General features: G+C 38.5%; 1 protein-coding gene across 1 annotated transcript in view; it reads right to left on the bottom strand.

The window, feature by feature from the left end:
* The window catches only part of FRK (fyn related Src family tyrosine kinase), a 98,363-nt gene that overhangs the window by 35,412 nt on the left and 49,103 nt on the right, over window positions 1-13,848 (bottom strand). Inside the window, exon 2 of the mRNA XM_058566412.1 lies at window positions 12,353-12,474. Within this exon, the coding sequence (XP_058422395.1) occupies window positions 12,353-12,474 (122 nt within the window). The remainder of the gene's footprint in view (window positions 1-12,352; window positions 12,475-13,848) is intronic.

Here is a 13,848-nt window from a genome sequence, read left to right as displayed (position 1 = left end):
CTATGTAGTTGGCATCTCCCCTCCACTACCAACTAGAATGTACACTTCATGAGGGCAGGAACTGTCTTTTTTGCCATTGTAGCCCAGTCCTCTGAATATCAACGGCACATAATAGGCATTAAATAAATACTTGATGAATGAATGAATGAATCACAAGTTCTTTAAGACCTGGATCATCATTTTGTTCAGGATTATGCATGTAAGAGATATATAGAAAATGATGCTCACTATGATTACATCAAAACAGGAATATAATTTTTGCCTTTTTTCTTTTGTGCTTTTGCCTCCTCCATAATTTTCTCACAAAACCTTTTTAAAAGCATCTACAGGTGATAAGGAGATAGCTTTGCAGGGAGAAATTTAAAGAACGTCCCTGCCCTGCTGAAACAAATAGGAAAATAAATTTAGTCTCTGCCGTGCATATGCATTTAAGACAACAGAATACTTTCTCAGACTGTAGTTCCCGTGCCAACATTTCTAAGAACTTAATGCAACACACGTTTCTAAAATGCATTAGAAATGACTTCATGATTGATGTGATGCTGATAAATAGTTATAAAGTAGCTAATATGCATATATCATTTTAAATACACAGTTTAAAAATACAGCTACTAATTTATTAAATTGGATTGTATTCATTTCATTCATTTTTTACATCATGAACACATTTTGTATAACTATCACCACCACACAGAAACTAGATGCCTGAATCATTAAGAAAATTTAAATCTTGGTCAATTTTTTGACACTATTAAAGTAAAACTACTGCCAGTTTGATGTGTTTTCATTTATACACAAGTTGCTAGAGATATTTTTAAATTATACACTTATCTTCAACTAAAATCAGATATTCTTTTGCTTCCTATAAATTAATGGGTTATGGAAACTAAAAACAAACCAAACAAAAACCTCCTTACTTTCTTTCCACAATGGCATGTTATTTCCTGACTTGCCACAAGAGGGAGCAAGTGTTTGACTGAAAGCCCTCCCAGGGCTTCCAGCTGTAAAGTAAGAATGGGGAGCAGAACGTAGAAGCCTGCTCCGTGTTTTGGTTTTAAAGCAGAGATACACATATAGCATTCATCATTGTAGACAACGCCCTTGTTTGTGTAAACACCATATTAAATACGCTAGTTAGCCTTAATTTTACACTTTTTTCAATAATACATTTTTGCCGCTTACAGTAGCAAAAAGAAATTGCTTAGCTACCTTTCTTGATTTAAGAATCAGGCAGCCTTGAGATGCAAACATTTATTTAGTTATTATCTCCCTGAAGTATAAACTGACTAAATTGCTCAAGGCCGGTGGAAAGGAGGAACTGGAATATCTGTGGGGTCACTGACTTGCATTTCCAGAGCTAAAATATCTTAATTTCTTGTTCAATCCAAAACTCAGCACCATGCCCTCTCAAATGTTCTCCCTTCTTCTCTTTGCCTCCCTCTGTTTTCCACTAACTCTTCTATTAATCCTTCCCCCTTTTCCCAGTTTGAGATTATTAAATTTATGTTATCTAGGCCCAAAATCCGGAGAGACCTAAGTTCAAATCTCAGTTCTGGCACTGTCTTGCTATCCAAAAACATAACCCATATTGAATTTATCATGATCACATTTATAATATATACAATTGAGTACCTTTGTTGTTTTATTGGTGGTAATGGATGAACAATATACAGATCTCCATTTTATTTCTTAAAAAGTTCAAAAGTGCATCATAGAAAACAATTCCTCATATTTAATCTAAGGACCATCATCTGATTTTTCTAATTAAGAAAGGTTCTTAAGAATGGACATTATCTGAACAGAAAAAAAGGATTTTGTGCACACTATTTTCCATTTACTTTCATTCACTATTAGGTATAGTATGGACTGTTGCCTCATTTCCCTGTAATGCCCTCCCTTACTGATCCCTTCTAGAAAATTAATTGTTCTCTTTTCCGGGTTTTTAAAGCACTTTGCATATATTGCTATAGTGTGAGCTAGTTAGTTGCTCACACAATTATGCCCCATAGCAAACACAAATGAAAGTTCTATCATGAACAGGTGAATGAATGAATCAATGAATGGTTAAAAAATAATTCAAAATATTCCCCCCAATATTTTTGAAAATTGCTTTTCTATATAAAGACAAGGTGAGGGAAGGCAAAAAATCAGTAGTGTTCTATTAAAACAATTCAACCTTCAGCACACAAACATTTAACAAATAAAATTTCTACATGGAGGACACTGTGCTAAGTCCTGAGTACCTTGCTCAAAGAAAGTAAAAACAAAAGTTATGAAGAGGGAAAGTGCAAGGCATGACCATATGAGAGCTGATGTTCTCTTTCAGGAATCAAAAGATTAGTTTAGAAAATGGGTTTCAGCAAGACTACGAATTTATGTGATTTGCAAAGGAGAGTTATTGAAAGCTTTTGACTCTTCTAAATGAAAGAGACTAATGAGATACAATAACCAAATGCAATGCTTAATGCTTTATTGAATCAAAAAGCAAATAAACAAAGGGCTGGCAAGGACATTGGGAGAGATTTGAGTATGAACTCTATTTCTTGGGTTTATAAATGACATTGTGGTGATGTAGGAGGGTGTTTGTATTCCTAGGACATACATACTAATGCTCAAGTTTTTAGAGGTGAAGTGACATGACATCTGCAACTTACATATTTATGTCTATAGAGACATATACAGATACAGGAATGATGGAGAGAGAGAAAATGTCACACAGTGCTAGCAATTGGTGAATTTAGGTGAATGTATACAGTTATCTTTTCAACTTTATCGACAAAGTTAGGGAAAAAAAGAATGACTATATGTTTATATGAAGTTTGGTTATTTAATGGTGTGGAGAAGAATTCTGAGACCAACTCAATTTTCATTCTTTTGTAATCAATTTTTTTTCCTGGATGCTCACAGAATTTTTTCATTTATCCTTGATATTGAAAAGACACTCTAGGTATCAATCTTTCCATTTATTTTGTTTGGAACACTGTGAATTATTTAAATTTAAAACATAGATTTTTTTTTAAGCTCAAGAAAGTTTTCTCCTACTATGTATTTAACTATTGTTTGCATTTAATTATTCTAATAAATTTCAAAGAATGTTTTTCTTCTCTCTCCAGAGAGCATCTCAAGTTTGTTCTTTGTATCCCTGAAGTGACAATTTTGCTGTGTGCTGTCTCCCATCTATTGCCTTTTCATGCTGCTTTTTATGACTAATTTCATAGAATTTGTATTGTCTGATATCTTATCATTTCAAAGCAAATGCTTTCAAAATTTTTCTTCTGTTCCTTTTAATGAATAGGTCTCAAAAGTATGAGTTTTCTCTACATCTTCAGGTTGTTGTTTATAATCTCTTATTATTTTTTCCCAAACCATGTTTTATAGAAAAAGAAATGGTCCTATGATCAAGTAGTTTGGGTTGAAAAAGTTAAATTTCTTTGCTGTAGGACTTCTCAGGGACTTTAATGTACTTTGTCTAGTCAGGGCAGAGAGAATGAACATGAGTTGTTCTTCAAATGCATTTAACTCCCAACCCCTCTGTTCTCTGGAACACTTTTGGCTTAGCAAAGAAGTTGTATTCTAGAACATAAGTCGGGAAATTCTGTTATTGCATTTACAGAACCTCCTGACTTCTTTTTTTCATTATATTCCTCCTTGAATGAAAAGAAATTCGGTGTTTAGGGAAAAAATATATGCACCTGTCCTCCTCTCGATCTACTTGGATGAATGTACATTTCCCTCTCTTAGCTCATACACAGCAGGGTTGCAAACACATCAAGCCTCTAAACATATTGCCAATGTCTAGCAAATGTTCAGCCCCCATGGCTTTGCTGGAGGAATGGTGGATCTTCTCCTACTTTCCTGGTATGCCTGCTGACTGTGAGAAACAGAATTCAGTCCTTTGTAATTACTACGGGCTGAATGTTTGTGTCCCCCCCAGATCATATGTTGAAGCCAATGTGATGGTATTTCGTAATCCCCAATGTGATGGTATTTGGACATGGGGCATTGGAGGTAATTAGGTTTAGATGAGGGCACGAGGGTGGAGGCCCCATGATGGGATTAGTGCCCTTATAAGAAGAAGAAGAGACCAGAGCTTTCTCTCTCTGCCACCTGAGCATATAGCAAGAAGGCAGCCATCTGCAAACCGGGTAGAGAGTCCTCACCAGATGTGGAATCTCCTGGAACCTTGATCTTGGACTTCCCAGCCTCCAGAACTGTGAGAAATAAATGTTTATTGTTTTAAGCCACCTAGTCTATGGTATTTTGTTATAGCAGCCAGAACAGACAAAGACAGTAATGCTGTGTGGTTAGTGTTTGTTTAACCAGAAGAACATATGAAAAACACAATCACAAGAGAGCAGTGCTCTTAATCCTCTTTTCTATAAGGTCAGCTTCACCCAGTTTGCAACATACTATCATCACCTATCACCTTCCACTCTTATAACGGTTGCTGTGCTGGAAGTCACTGTTCCACTTGGATGTAGAAAAGAAGGGGGCTACACCTGGATGCCTAGGGAAGGCCCAGATCACTGTGTTGGTTCCACACAGGAGGGCAGTGGCTGCCGGGTTCCCTAGCAGCTGCATATCCTGCCACTCTAAGACAGGCTCACACACTCAACACAGGTCAAAGCATCCTCCCACCTCCTTCATGACTAGCCCTGATCTGATGCAAAGGTCAAAATCTGCTCCAGCCATTTATATGTCAGTTCACCTACATTCGCACTGAAATTAGGAGAATATTTACCCAGAGTCTAACAAATCATTGATGGATAGACTCAATTTATGGGGCTAATCTGATTCTGAAAGTCTTACATATGTTCTTGAACAGAAAGTAGGGGAATGCTAACTCCAATGATTCTTAGCCACCATCTTCATCTAGAAGTACAACATGGGACAAAATGTACATAAAGGATCAATTTAATTTGGCAACTAATAAAATGAAAAAAAGAACAGAATGGGATATGTCATGAATTACAAAAAGGTAGCAATTTCACCAATCTCCACATGACTTATCAACTTCCCATATATTTGTTTAATATCTGCAATTGATTATTATAAAGTTACATTCAAAGGGCACTAATATGCATCATTTCCTTATTGTGCTTTCCTCCAAATACCTCAAAATACTTGTACAAAAAAGGTTTTTTAAATAAACAAAACAAGGTAAGCAAAACCAGAAGAGAAAATTTAGATGAGTCAATATGTGGTGTTCATAGACAAGCGAAAGAAGAAAAAGAACAGAAGGCAAATCCCCTAAAGAATACTGTGGGTTCTAGAAATGCTAGTCTTAGATTTTTGATAAGGTATTAGATTTCTCCAGGAGCCAGTGCCCTAGAGAAAAAGATTCTTTGCCTGTGCATCTGTGTGTGTATGTGAGTATACAGACACAAACACAGATATATGTACTACATAATAAAATGTTAATTTAACTTTATAGAGTATTTAAAACATTTGAAATATAATTTATCAGTAGTAATGTTAAGAAAAGGCAGCATATACCATAACTCATGAAAAAAAGTCACTTGCTATTATAGGCAATGATATTTGCTATTAAGCTGAACACAACTAAATTATGACTTTAATTAAAAGACATTTTCTAAGATGGCGCCAACATGTTTAAAATTTAATACATTTTATATGAGATAGTGGAGTTATTAACATAAAAATTTCTTTCTGCAACATGTGCACTTTTTAAAAAGCAAAACATCTTTAACCAATATCAGGATGCTCCCAGAATCCGCAGAAGTTTCATTGCATGATAAATTCAAGGAGCCACTTTTTCCAGCCTTTAAATACTTGCCCCTACTTGGGATATACGATTGTATTTACATTCATGGTTAATGGTAATAGAATTACTGACACACTCTTGTGGCCACTACGTCCACATTAATTTTAAATGAAGAATGAATAGATGGCTCAGGGGACTGATAATGAAACACACAGCCTTCTGCCATTGGGCCAGCATTAGATTAGAATGAGTCAGCAGATCTCAAACAGTGTGGAGCAATAATGGTATCTCAGTGGTCGGTGGAAAGTGAGTTTGGATCTGAACCCTGTGCCAAGCGGAGATAGAGGGCCACACTGCAAGTGATATCCTTTTCCAATTTTGTCTCCTCTACAAAAGTCTTATTACCTGGAAACAACTAACCTGTCAAGGTGAGAAGTTGTCTTTCCAAAATAAGTCTGAAACATAGCAAATAGGAGGAGTATTTGTGATCTTACATGGTCCAGACTTCAGAGGTTTAAGAGAGTGACAATGGCCTTGATCATCTTTGCTCCTGGTAGACTCCAGGGCAAAGAGGTGAGTGAGCATCTACTGTCTTTCCAAAACTATACTGGAAACAATGGAGGTAGAAGAAGCATGAAACAGAAGCAATAAAATTATGCTTCTTCTGCTCAAGGAGTTGATAATCTAGTTTGAGAAGCACATTTTTACCTACAGTGAAAGAGTTATTCCTAAATATAAATGAATCTTTGAATATGCAAGTTCAACATGAAGAATACACACAAGGTCAACATGAAAGAATACACAGCTTCGCTAATGAAGCTGCTGTTATCCTCTTTACTTTTTGAGTTGCCCTCAGAATTAATTTATAAGGCATGCAGAAATATTTACAAAGTTGTAAGTCCATGGTATCACTCAGGTTAATCATCCATATTATTCAGAAAGTTGCTTCGGGTAATTCTGGCCACTTGCAAGAATCAAAGCTGCCCTTATGAACACATAATTGCCCCAGTTCAGGGCCTTGAACACAAAGTGATACCCTTTCTGTAAAGACAGTTCTACCATTTGTGCAGTATTTTGAGCAATGGCAATCTATTACTTTGAAGCATAAAACATTTATTTGGTTCTAAAAATTTAGTATATTTTAAAATTAAATTATGTTGCTACAGAGGCATATCTTGTATTCTCAGAAAGGGACTATATAGCAATCCCAAAGAATTATTACAAAAGTTGTGCATATTCCGTGGGATCTGCATGTTCACTGTAATGGAAATTTGTCATAGTAAGTACTCTGCTCAAAATCTGCAGAAACAAATCAAAAAAGAGATAATGGCTACTTACATGTCCACTTGCAATAGCCTCCAACACCTCTGAGCTTACTTCATTTGGTTGCCTCCCCTCTATCCCTGTAAATCATCTCCTCCCTTACCTCTTCTTGGCTAAAGTCACCACTATCCACCAATCACTCAAGTCAGAGGTCTGAGAGTCATCCTAGATTCTGCATTCTCCCATTTCTGATCAGCCACCAATTCCTGTCGGTTCCATCTTCTAAATATTTCTCACCTCCGTTCCCTACTCTACTGGCCATGCCTCTGCCCTGGTCCAGGCCGTCATCTGCGGAGATGAGAGGACTGTCTAGTAAAGAACCCCGGGAGCTCTTTCCGGATTGCATGGCAAATGACCCATTGGGCCTGTCCCACCATCACCCCCTTCACCCAGCAAGAGGGGCTGCTCTGAACTCAACTTCCCACAGGTCCCGTGGTTTCCTCTTCCTCAAAAGAGGAGCTGCAATTTCCCACAGCGCCCAAAGCCCACAGGTGCTGGGCTTTCCAAACAACCCTGAAAATAGTTAACATCCAAATTCAACCTTAGCACCAAAGCAAAGACTGCTATACTTGTCGTAGGGCAACTTCCACACTTGCACCATAAAAAAGGAGAGCAACGGAGGGGCCTGGGGCTTCTGGGGACGCACTGTGCATGTGCCGGAGCAGAGCCTCCGTGCAGCTAGCTGAGCGTGGTCCCATCACCCTTCTCCGCAGAACGCTGACCAACTCTGCTGCCTTGCACCTCTGATTTCAGACGGCAGCAAGTGATGCCACTGTGTTTGTCCCTGTCACTCCTCCCCAGACTATTATCTGTAAATCTCTCATCTGTTCTCCACACTGCTGTCAAAGCTCAGACTGGGTCACTTTCTGCCTAAAACTTTCCTCTGTAGAATAAGGTCCAAATTCCTCAGCATGATATGCAAGGCCCTGAACAATCTAGCTCCAACTTTCCTTGCCAGGCTCCTTTTCTGCCATTCATCCCCTCCTCCAACCCTGCTGCCCATCCACACACACACACACCCATACACACATCTGTGCTATCTTCCATCCTTCCCACCCTCTACTCACAAAACACCAGACACCCACAACTCTGTGCACTTGTCTTGCCAGGAATAATGTTCCCACGTTGCTACCTTGTAACGCAAATTGGTACAGAACACAAATACTCCCTCCTCTCTGGAACTTTCCTGACTCCCCTTCAGAGACTCAGCCCTGCCCTCTCTTGTCTCACAAGACAGCTGTATTATAACCCACCTGCAGATGGAGCTCGGGGACAGTGCCTTGCTGTCTTTGCTGCCCTTCACCTAGCAAAGTCCTGGCACATAGTAGGCACCTTGAATGTTGAAGAAATAAACAAACGTGTAAATAAATGATATCAACTCCTAGATGCATCATCCCAAATATTCCTGATGAGCTTTTTTGCCTCATATCCTCAATGTAGTCATTTTTCAGCTATCTTCAATCCTTATCATTTGCTCTTGAAAGAGTTTCACTGAGGATGAGTCTGGAATTCTCTCTACTGTTGTGGAGGTTTTTATATGCAGAGTTGCCTACAGTAAAATTACCACGTGCAGTGCAGAATCTCTTCTGAAAAACTCACCTGCAGCTCAGTTTTAGTCCTCAAAGTGCATTTTCCTTAAAGTGTACTTTAAACAAAAATACAAATGCTTATAGGACACCAAGCATCAAATTAGCATCGCAGTAATAAGAATAATAATTTCCTTTAAAGTAATTGACTGAAGTCAAGAAATAGCCAAACCAGTTGACATGCAGTCAGAATTTTATATTTTTCATCAGAAAAACAATTCACTACCAACGACAAATAACAGTAGGGTTACTAAAACTACCTGTCATGCATCTAATGAAGACAGATTCTCTGGCTCCCACATATAATATGTAATATCCAAAAGCGCTACTGTAATTCACAGCTAATTAGTACCTTGCCGTTATGAGAGGTGTCACGGCCCTAACTCTTTCCAGATCTACTCAAACCTCACAAGAGCCGACAGCCATGCAAGGATCACAAGCCAATTAGCACCCACCCCAAGCTTGGGCTGCTGCTTCTCAGAGCCCGCCCCAGCATCAATCAATCATGCTCCCTTGCTAAGCTCTTCTCTGACAGCTGCAAGCCATTGTCGCCCAAGGAATAAAGACAATACTTCTACGGAAAACTCATGTGGGAAAGACAGAGATAGAAAAGGGATATTATTTGCTTTCCTTCAGCAGCACAGCAGTCAGCACAATTGAAGACCATCAATTCTGACTGATTAAGGAGACAACTACTCTACGAAATAAATCCATGAGTGGTATATCTCAGGATCCTTAGTGGTAATCAACAGTCAGCAATTGAGTTGTTTGTTTGCTTGCTTGTTTTAATATAGATATATTGAAAACCTCTTCCTTTCCATTTGTCTCCTGTACAGCCCTCCTTCTGGCTAATAAGCAAATTTTCCTTTCAGTTGAACATAATGGTCAGCATTTACTTTGTCCCAGTGAATACGCAGCAATCAGATAATTTGTTTGAAAGATTCTAAATTGTTTGACTTCATTGAAAAAGAATCTATAATGATATGCTGGTTTCCAAATAAGGCCTACAAAGCTTCCTAAATCCATAAGCAAGCGCTGGAGTATTCTCAGTACATAACAGCCAACATCCTCGTATTTTTGTCCTAAGACTGTAAAGGTGTTTTGTTCCATGATATTCTACTTAAAGAGGCTTCAGAGAAGTAACTGTAGCCCGGGCATTATTCAAAGATATGACTTAGGTAATTCTCCTTTAGCTTGTTTTCCTCCTGGAAAACTTCTATATTTTTAACGCTAATCTAAAACATTTAATCCAGCTTTTGGCTAAATAATAACTACTTAATTTGATATGTAAATATTGGCAAATGCAAATAAACAAATCAAATGGATGCATGTAATCAAGGAATTCTCTTACATCTCATCATTAAGCATAGAGATTTCCAAAAGATTCATTTTTCTTCCTCTGAATATAATATTCTTAAAGCATCAAATATTTATCTACAAGAATGTCCACTGCATCATATTTTATAACAGCAAAATTAGTAAAGATAATGAAAATATACAGAATATGAAACAGGTTAAATAGATGATGATACACCCATACAGTGGAAAGTTATGTGGCTTCTAAAAATAATGACGTAGAAGAATATTAAAGGACATGCAAAAATGTTCGCAGGTTACACGAGACAGAAATAAAAATGTAGGGCCGGCCCGGTGGCTTAGCAGTTAGGTGCGCATGCTCCGCTGCTGGCAGCCCGGGTTTGGGTCCTGGGCGCGCACCGACGCACTGCTTCTCCGGCCATGCTGAGGCCACGTCCCACATGCAGCAACTAGAAGGATGTGCAGCTGTGACATACAACTATCTACTGGGGCTTTGGGGGCAAAAATAAATAAATAAAATCTTAAAAAAAAAAAAAGAAATAAAAATGTAGCCCAGATCCATATTACACACACATATATATTTATATATATATTCTTATTTACAAGATGATCTCAATTGTGTTTTCTGTGTATGGGGGTGTGTATGTGTTTGTTTAAATAAATATACTTATAGATTAAGCATATAAAAAAGCTTGCCAGGAAAGGCATTTCAATATTAAAAATGTATCTTCAGAAGGTGATTTCTAGATTATTCTTCTTTGAGGCTTTCTTTTTATATTACTTTCATAATCAGGAAAACGTTATTCTATCTATACAATATTCACTTATGTCACCTAGGTGTATAGAGGTGTGCACTGGTGTGAAGTCACAGCCTGGTGGGGCATCAATTTTGAGTGGCTAAAACCCATCCTATATCAATCATTAAATATTTTGGTTATCACCCCGGGTATAAACAAGATTAGAAAGGTCAATGGCATGTATAATACTTGAGCACATTTCAAGAATGGTAATCAGAATAGCATTTCTAACTAAGTAGAGGTGGAGTTGAAGCCAGTTGATTCTAGAATACCACACTGAGTTGGTGCCAGAATAGGTAGGACAGACCCTCTGAAAAACCTGCCTCAGCACCACTGCCCTCGATTCTGTCCAGCTCCAACCCACCTGGCCTGATATTTGGGATCACCAGGTGTGAGGAAGGAAAATGGATACCAAACACACACGGTCTGGCCTAGTTCAGGTCAGGTCCGAGTTCCCAGTGCACGTGGGCTCGGGACCCGCTTCAATATCACGCCATGGAGGCTGTCCTGATGTCCAGCGAGTGAGCCAGGCAGACACGATGAGGCACATGGGCATCATGTTTAACAGCATTATTTCAGGACTACAGGGATAAAGGGAAGCAAAATCTCCACCCCCAAAATATTTACATCTATTTGGAGAAACAGAGTACACGCTTTAAAGGAGATAATAACAAAAATGATGGGCCTGGACAATACAGAGAGCAGAGCAGGGCAAGGAGAGAGAAAGTCTAACATGAGAGATGGACTGGAGTAGAGACTTGCAAAAGGATTTTCTGCAGCACTGCAACCTACACCGAGAAACGCAGATTCCTGAAAGCAAAGATATGCATGTAAGCATCTGTAACTCTTAAAGATAATCTCAGGTCCCCTGTGCTGCTTCTTTCCTAGGGCAGTGTAAAGTAAACAAGTACTTGACTCAGCTGGAAAACTATACGCAACCAAACTTTACATGTCATGGGGTTAATTAAATGCACTTGCATGCAACATTTCAATTCATTTTCTATTTACCAGGCAAAGACAAATGAAATGCAAAAAAAGAAATCGTATTGTGGCAAGATCAATTTTGACCACAGCGTAGCTTTTAATTCTTGCTTATCATTTCCCTAGAAGGACAGGCTCCCAGATAATGCAAGAGTCAGAAAATTTTGGGGCTGGCCCGGTGGCATAGTGGTTAAATTCATACATTCCACTTTGGTGGCTTGGGGTTCACGGGTTCAGATCCCGGGTGTGGACCTACACACCGCTCATTAAGCCATGCTGTGGTGGCATCCCACATACAAAATAGAGGAGGACTGGCATAGATGTTAGCTCAGAGCCGATATTTCTCACCAAAAAAAAAAAGTGAGAAAACGCAGCCAGATCCATATGTTTCTCATTTCATATCTAGAGTGCATATATTTGTTTATAGAGACTTATAGCCATAGGTAGAAACTTTTTGCTGATTTCTATATTACTCTTGGGTAGTTCAGTAGATTTAATTTGGGTACTATTGTGAAGATAAGAAATAAGACGAATTTAAAATTAACATGTCCACGTTCACACAGCAGGTTCATGACTACAGATTCTCAAACCCATACTTACATCACACAAAACAATGCCCATACCTGAGAGGGAGAATTCTCCTTTCTGGCTTTCACTTTCTCTGATGAGAAAGGCGCCCGTCTGATTTTCTGAATATAATAGTTGTTTTTCCGCATCTGCTCTCTTGATTGCTCCAAAGAACCACCTAAAAAGAGAGAGATGTAGACTTTAATTAACCAATCAACACTCATTTCTTACGGAGCAGAAAGTTTGGCAAAAATGTATTCTAACATCGGAAATGTTTGATATTCTTTAGTGAAACTATTGCTGGTATAAACAGTAGTTTTGATACCTGAGATGATTTTTCTGAATGTCTGTAACCCTCACCAGGACTCTTTAAAAAATTACAAAGTAGGAATTTGGCTGATGTCTGCTGCCACATCCCTTCTCACCCCTGCATTCTGTCTGAGAGGCTCTGTGTCCTCCTTCTGTCAAATCCAAAGCCACCAGGGTGGGCCCTGCATATAAGCCTGCCGTGTTCCATGCTCTAAAATTGCTCATTAGCACAATCCAACTGTCCACTGCCTCACCAACACCTCCTAGGTGTCAGGAGGCAAACATTCCAAACAAAGGCTTTGTATATTTCACATTAAAGCGTGAACAATTAAAAACGTAGTTCTCTAAACATTAATTCCCTTCTTTACCCACTGCCATCACTATGCAACCCCACCATAATATGAGATGATTTTGCATGTTGAGGAAGAACTTATTAATATAAAGTAAATTTTCATCGGTGGAGAGATTATGTGAAAAAGATACTTCTGCCTGGGAAGCATCTTCTTAGTGCCACCTCCACTTCTTACCATTACCTTCTTATCCTCAACAGTCCAGAAACATAAGAGTCAGTTACTGAACACACAAGTTTGTGAATTCAGAACCAGTCTAAAATGTATATCAAGTTGGTAGACATCAACGTGATAATAAGAGGAAGCTGAGAAAGCCTGCTTTCACTAAGGACCCCTTACTACAGGGTCATGAAGTTGATCTTTATCATTGAAGATTTTAGGTAAAACATTCATCTTTTCAGGTATCATCTTTTAAAATGTAAACTCTCGAAGAGAGGAAATGTAGGCTTGAGGGAAGAAATACAGGCTGAGTGAGAAAATGCAGGCTGGGAGAGGAAATACAGGCCATCAAAAATTGGCTCCAATTGGTTGGACAGGTCATGGGTATTGGGGAATATGAGTCATATTTAAGGTGACACAATTGGAAGGAAGAGGGGGAAGGAATTGAAAAGAAAGAGAGATATTAAAATATAAATATTACCTTCTAACAAATGCAAGGTGTTTATCATTTTGCCAATCATCCAATTGCAAATTACACAGTATTAACTATGTTAGTCACGATATGCTAGGTTATGTTGGAGTAATGAACAACTCCAAAAATCTCAGTGGTTTAAGACAACAAAGATTTGTTTTTCAGCCCGCTATATGTCCATCAAAGGTCATCTGGGGCTCTGCTCTATGTCTACCAGGGAATTTCCATCTCCGTGCTTCCAAGATTGCCAAGGCAGGATTGA

The sequence above is a fragment of the Diceros bicornis genome, chromosome 23, assembly GCF_020826845.1.
Source record: "Diceros bicornis minor isolate mBicDic1 chromosome 23, mDicBic1.mat.cur, whole genome shotgun sequence".
NCBI classification, from domain to species: Eukaryota; Metazoa; Chordata; class Mammalia; order Perissodactyla; family Rhinocerotidae; genus Diceros; species Diceros bicornis.
Note: the sequence above shows the minus strand (reverse complement) of the source record. Positions and strands in the feature narration are given on the sequence as shown.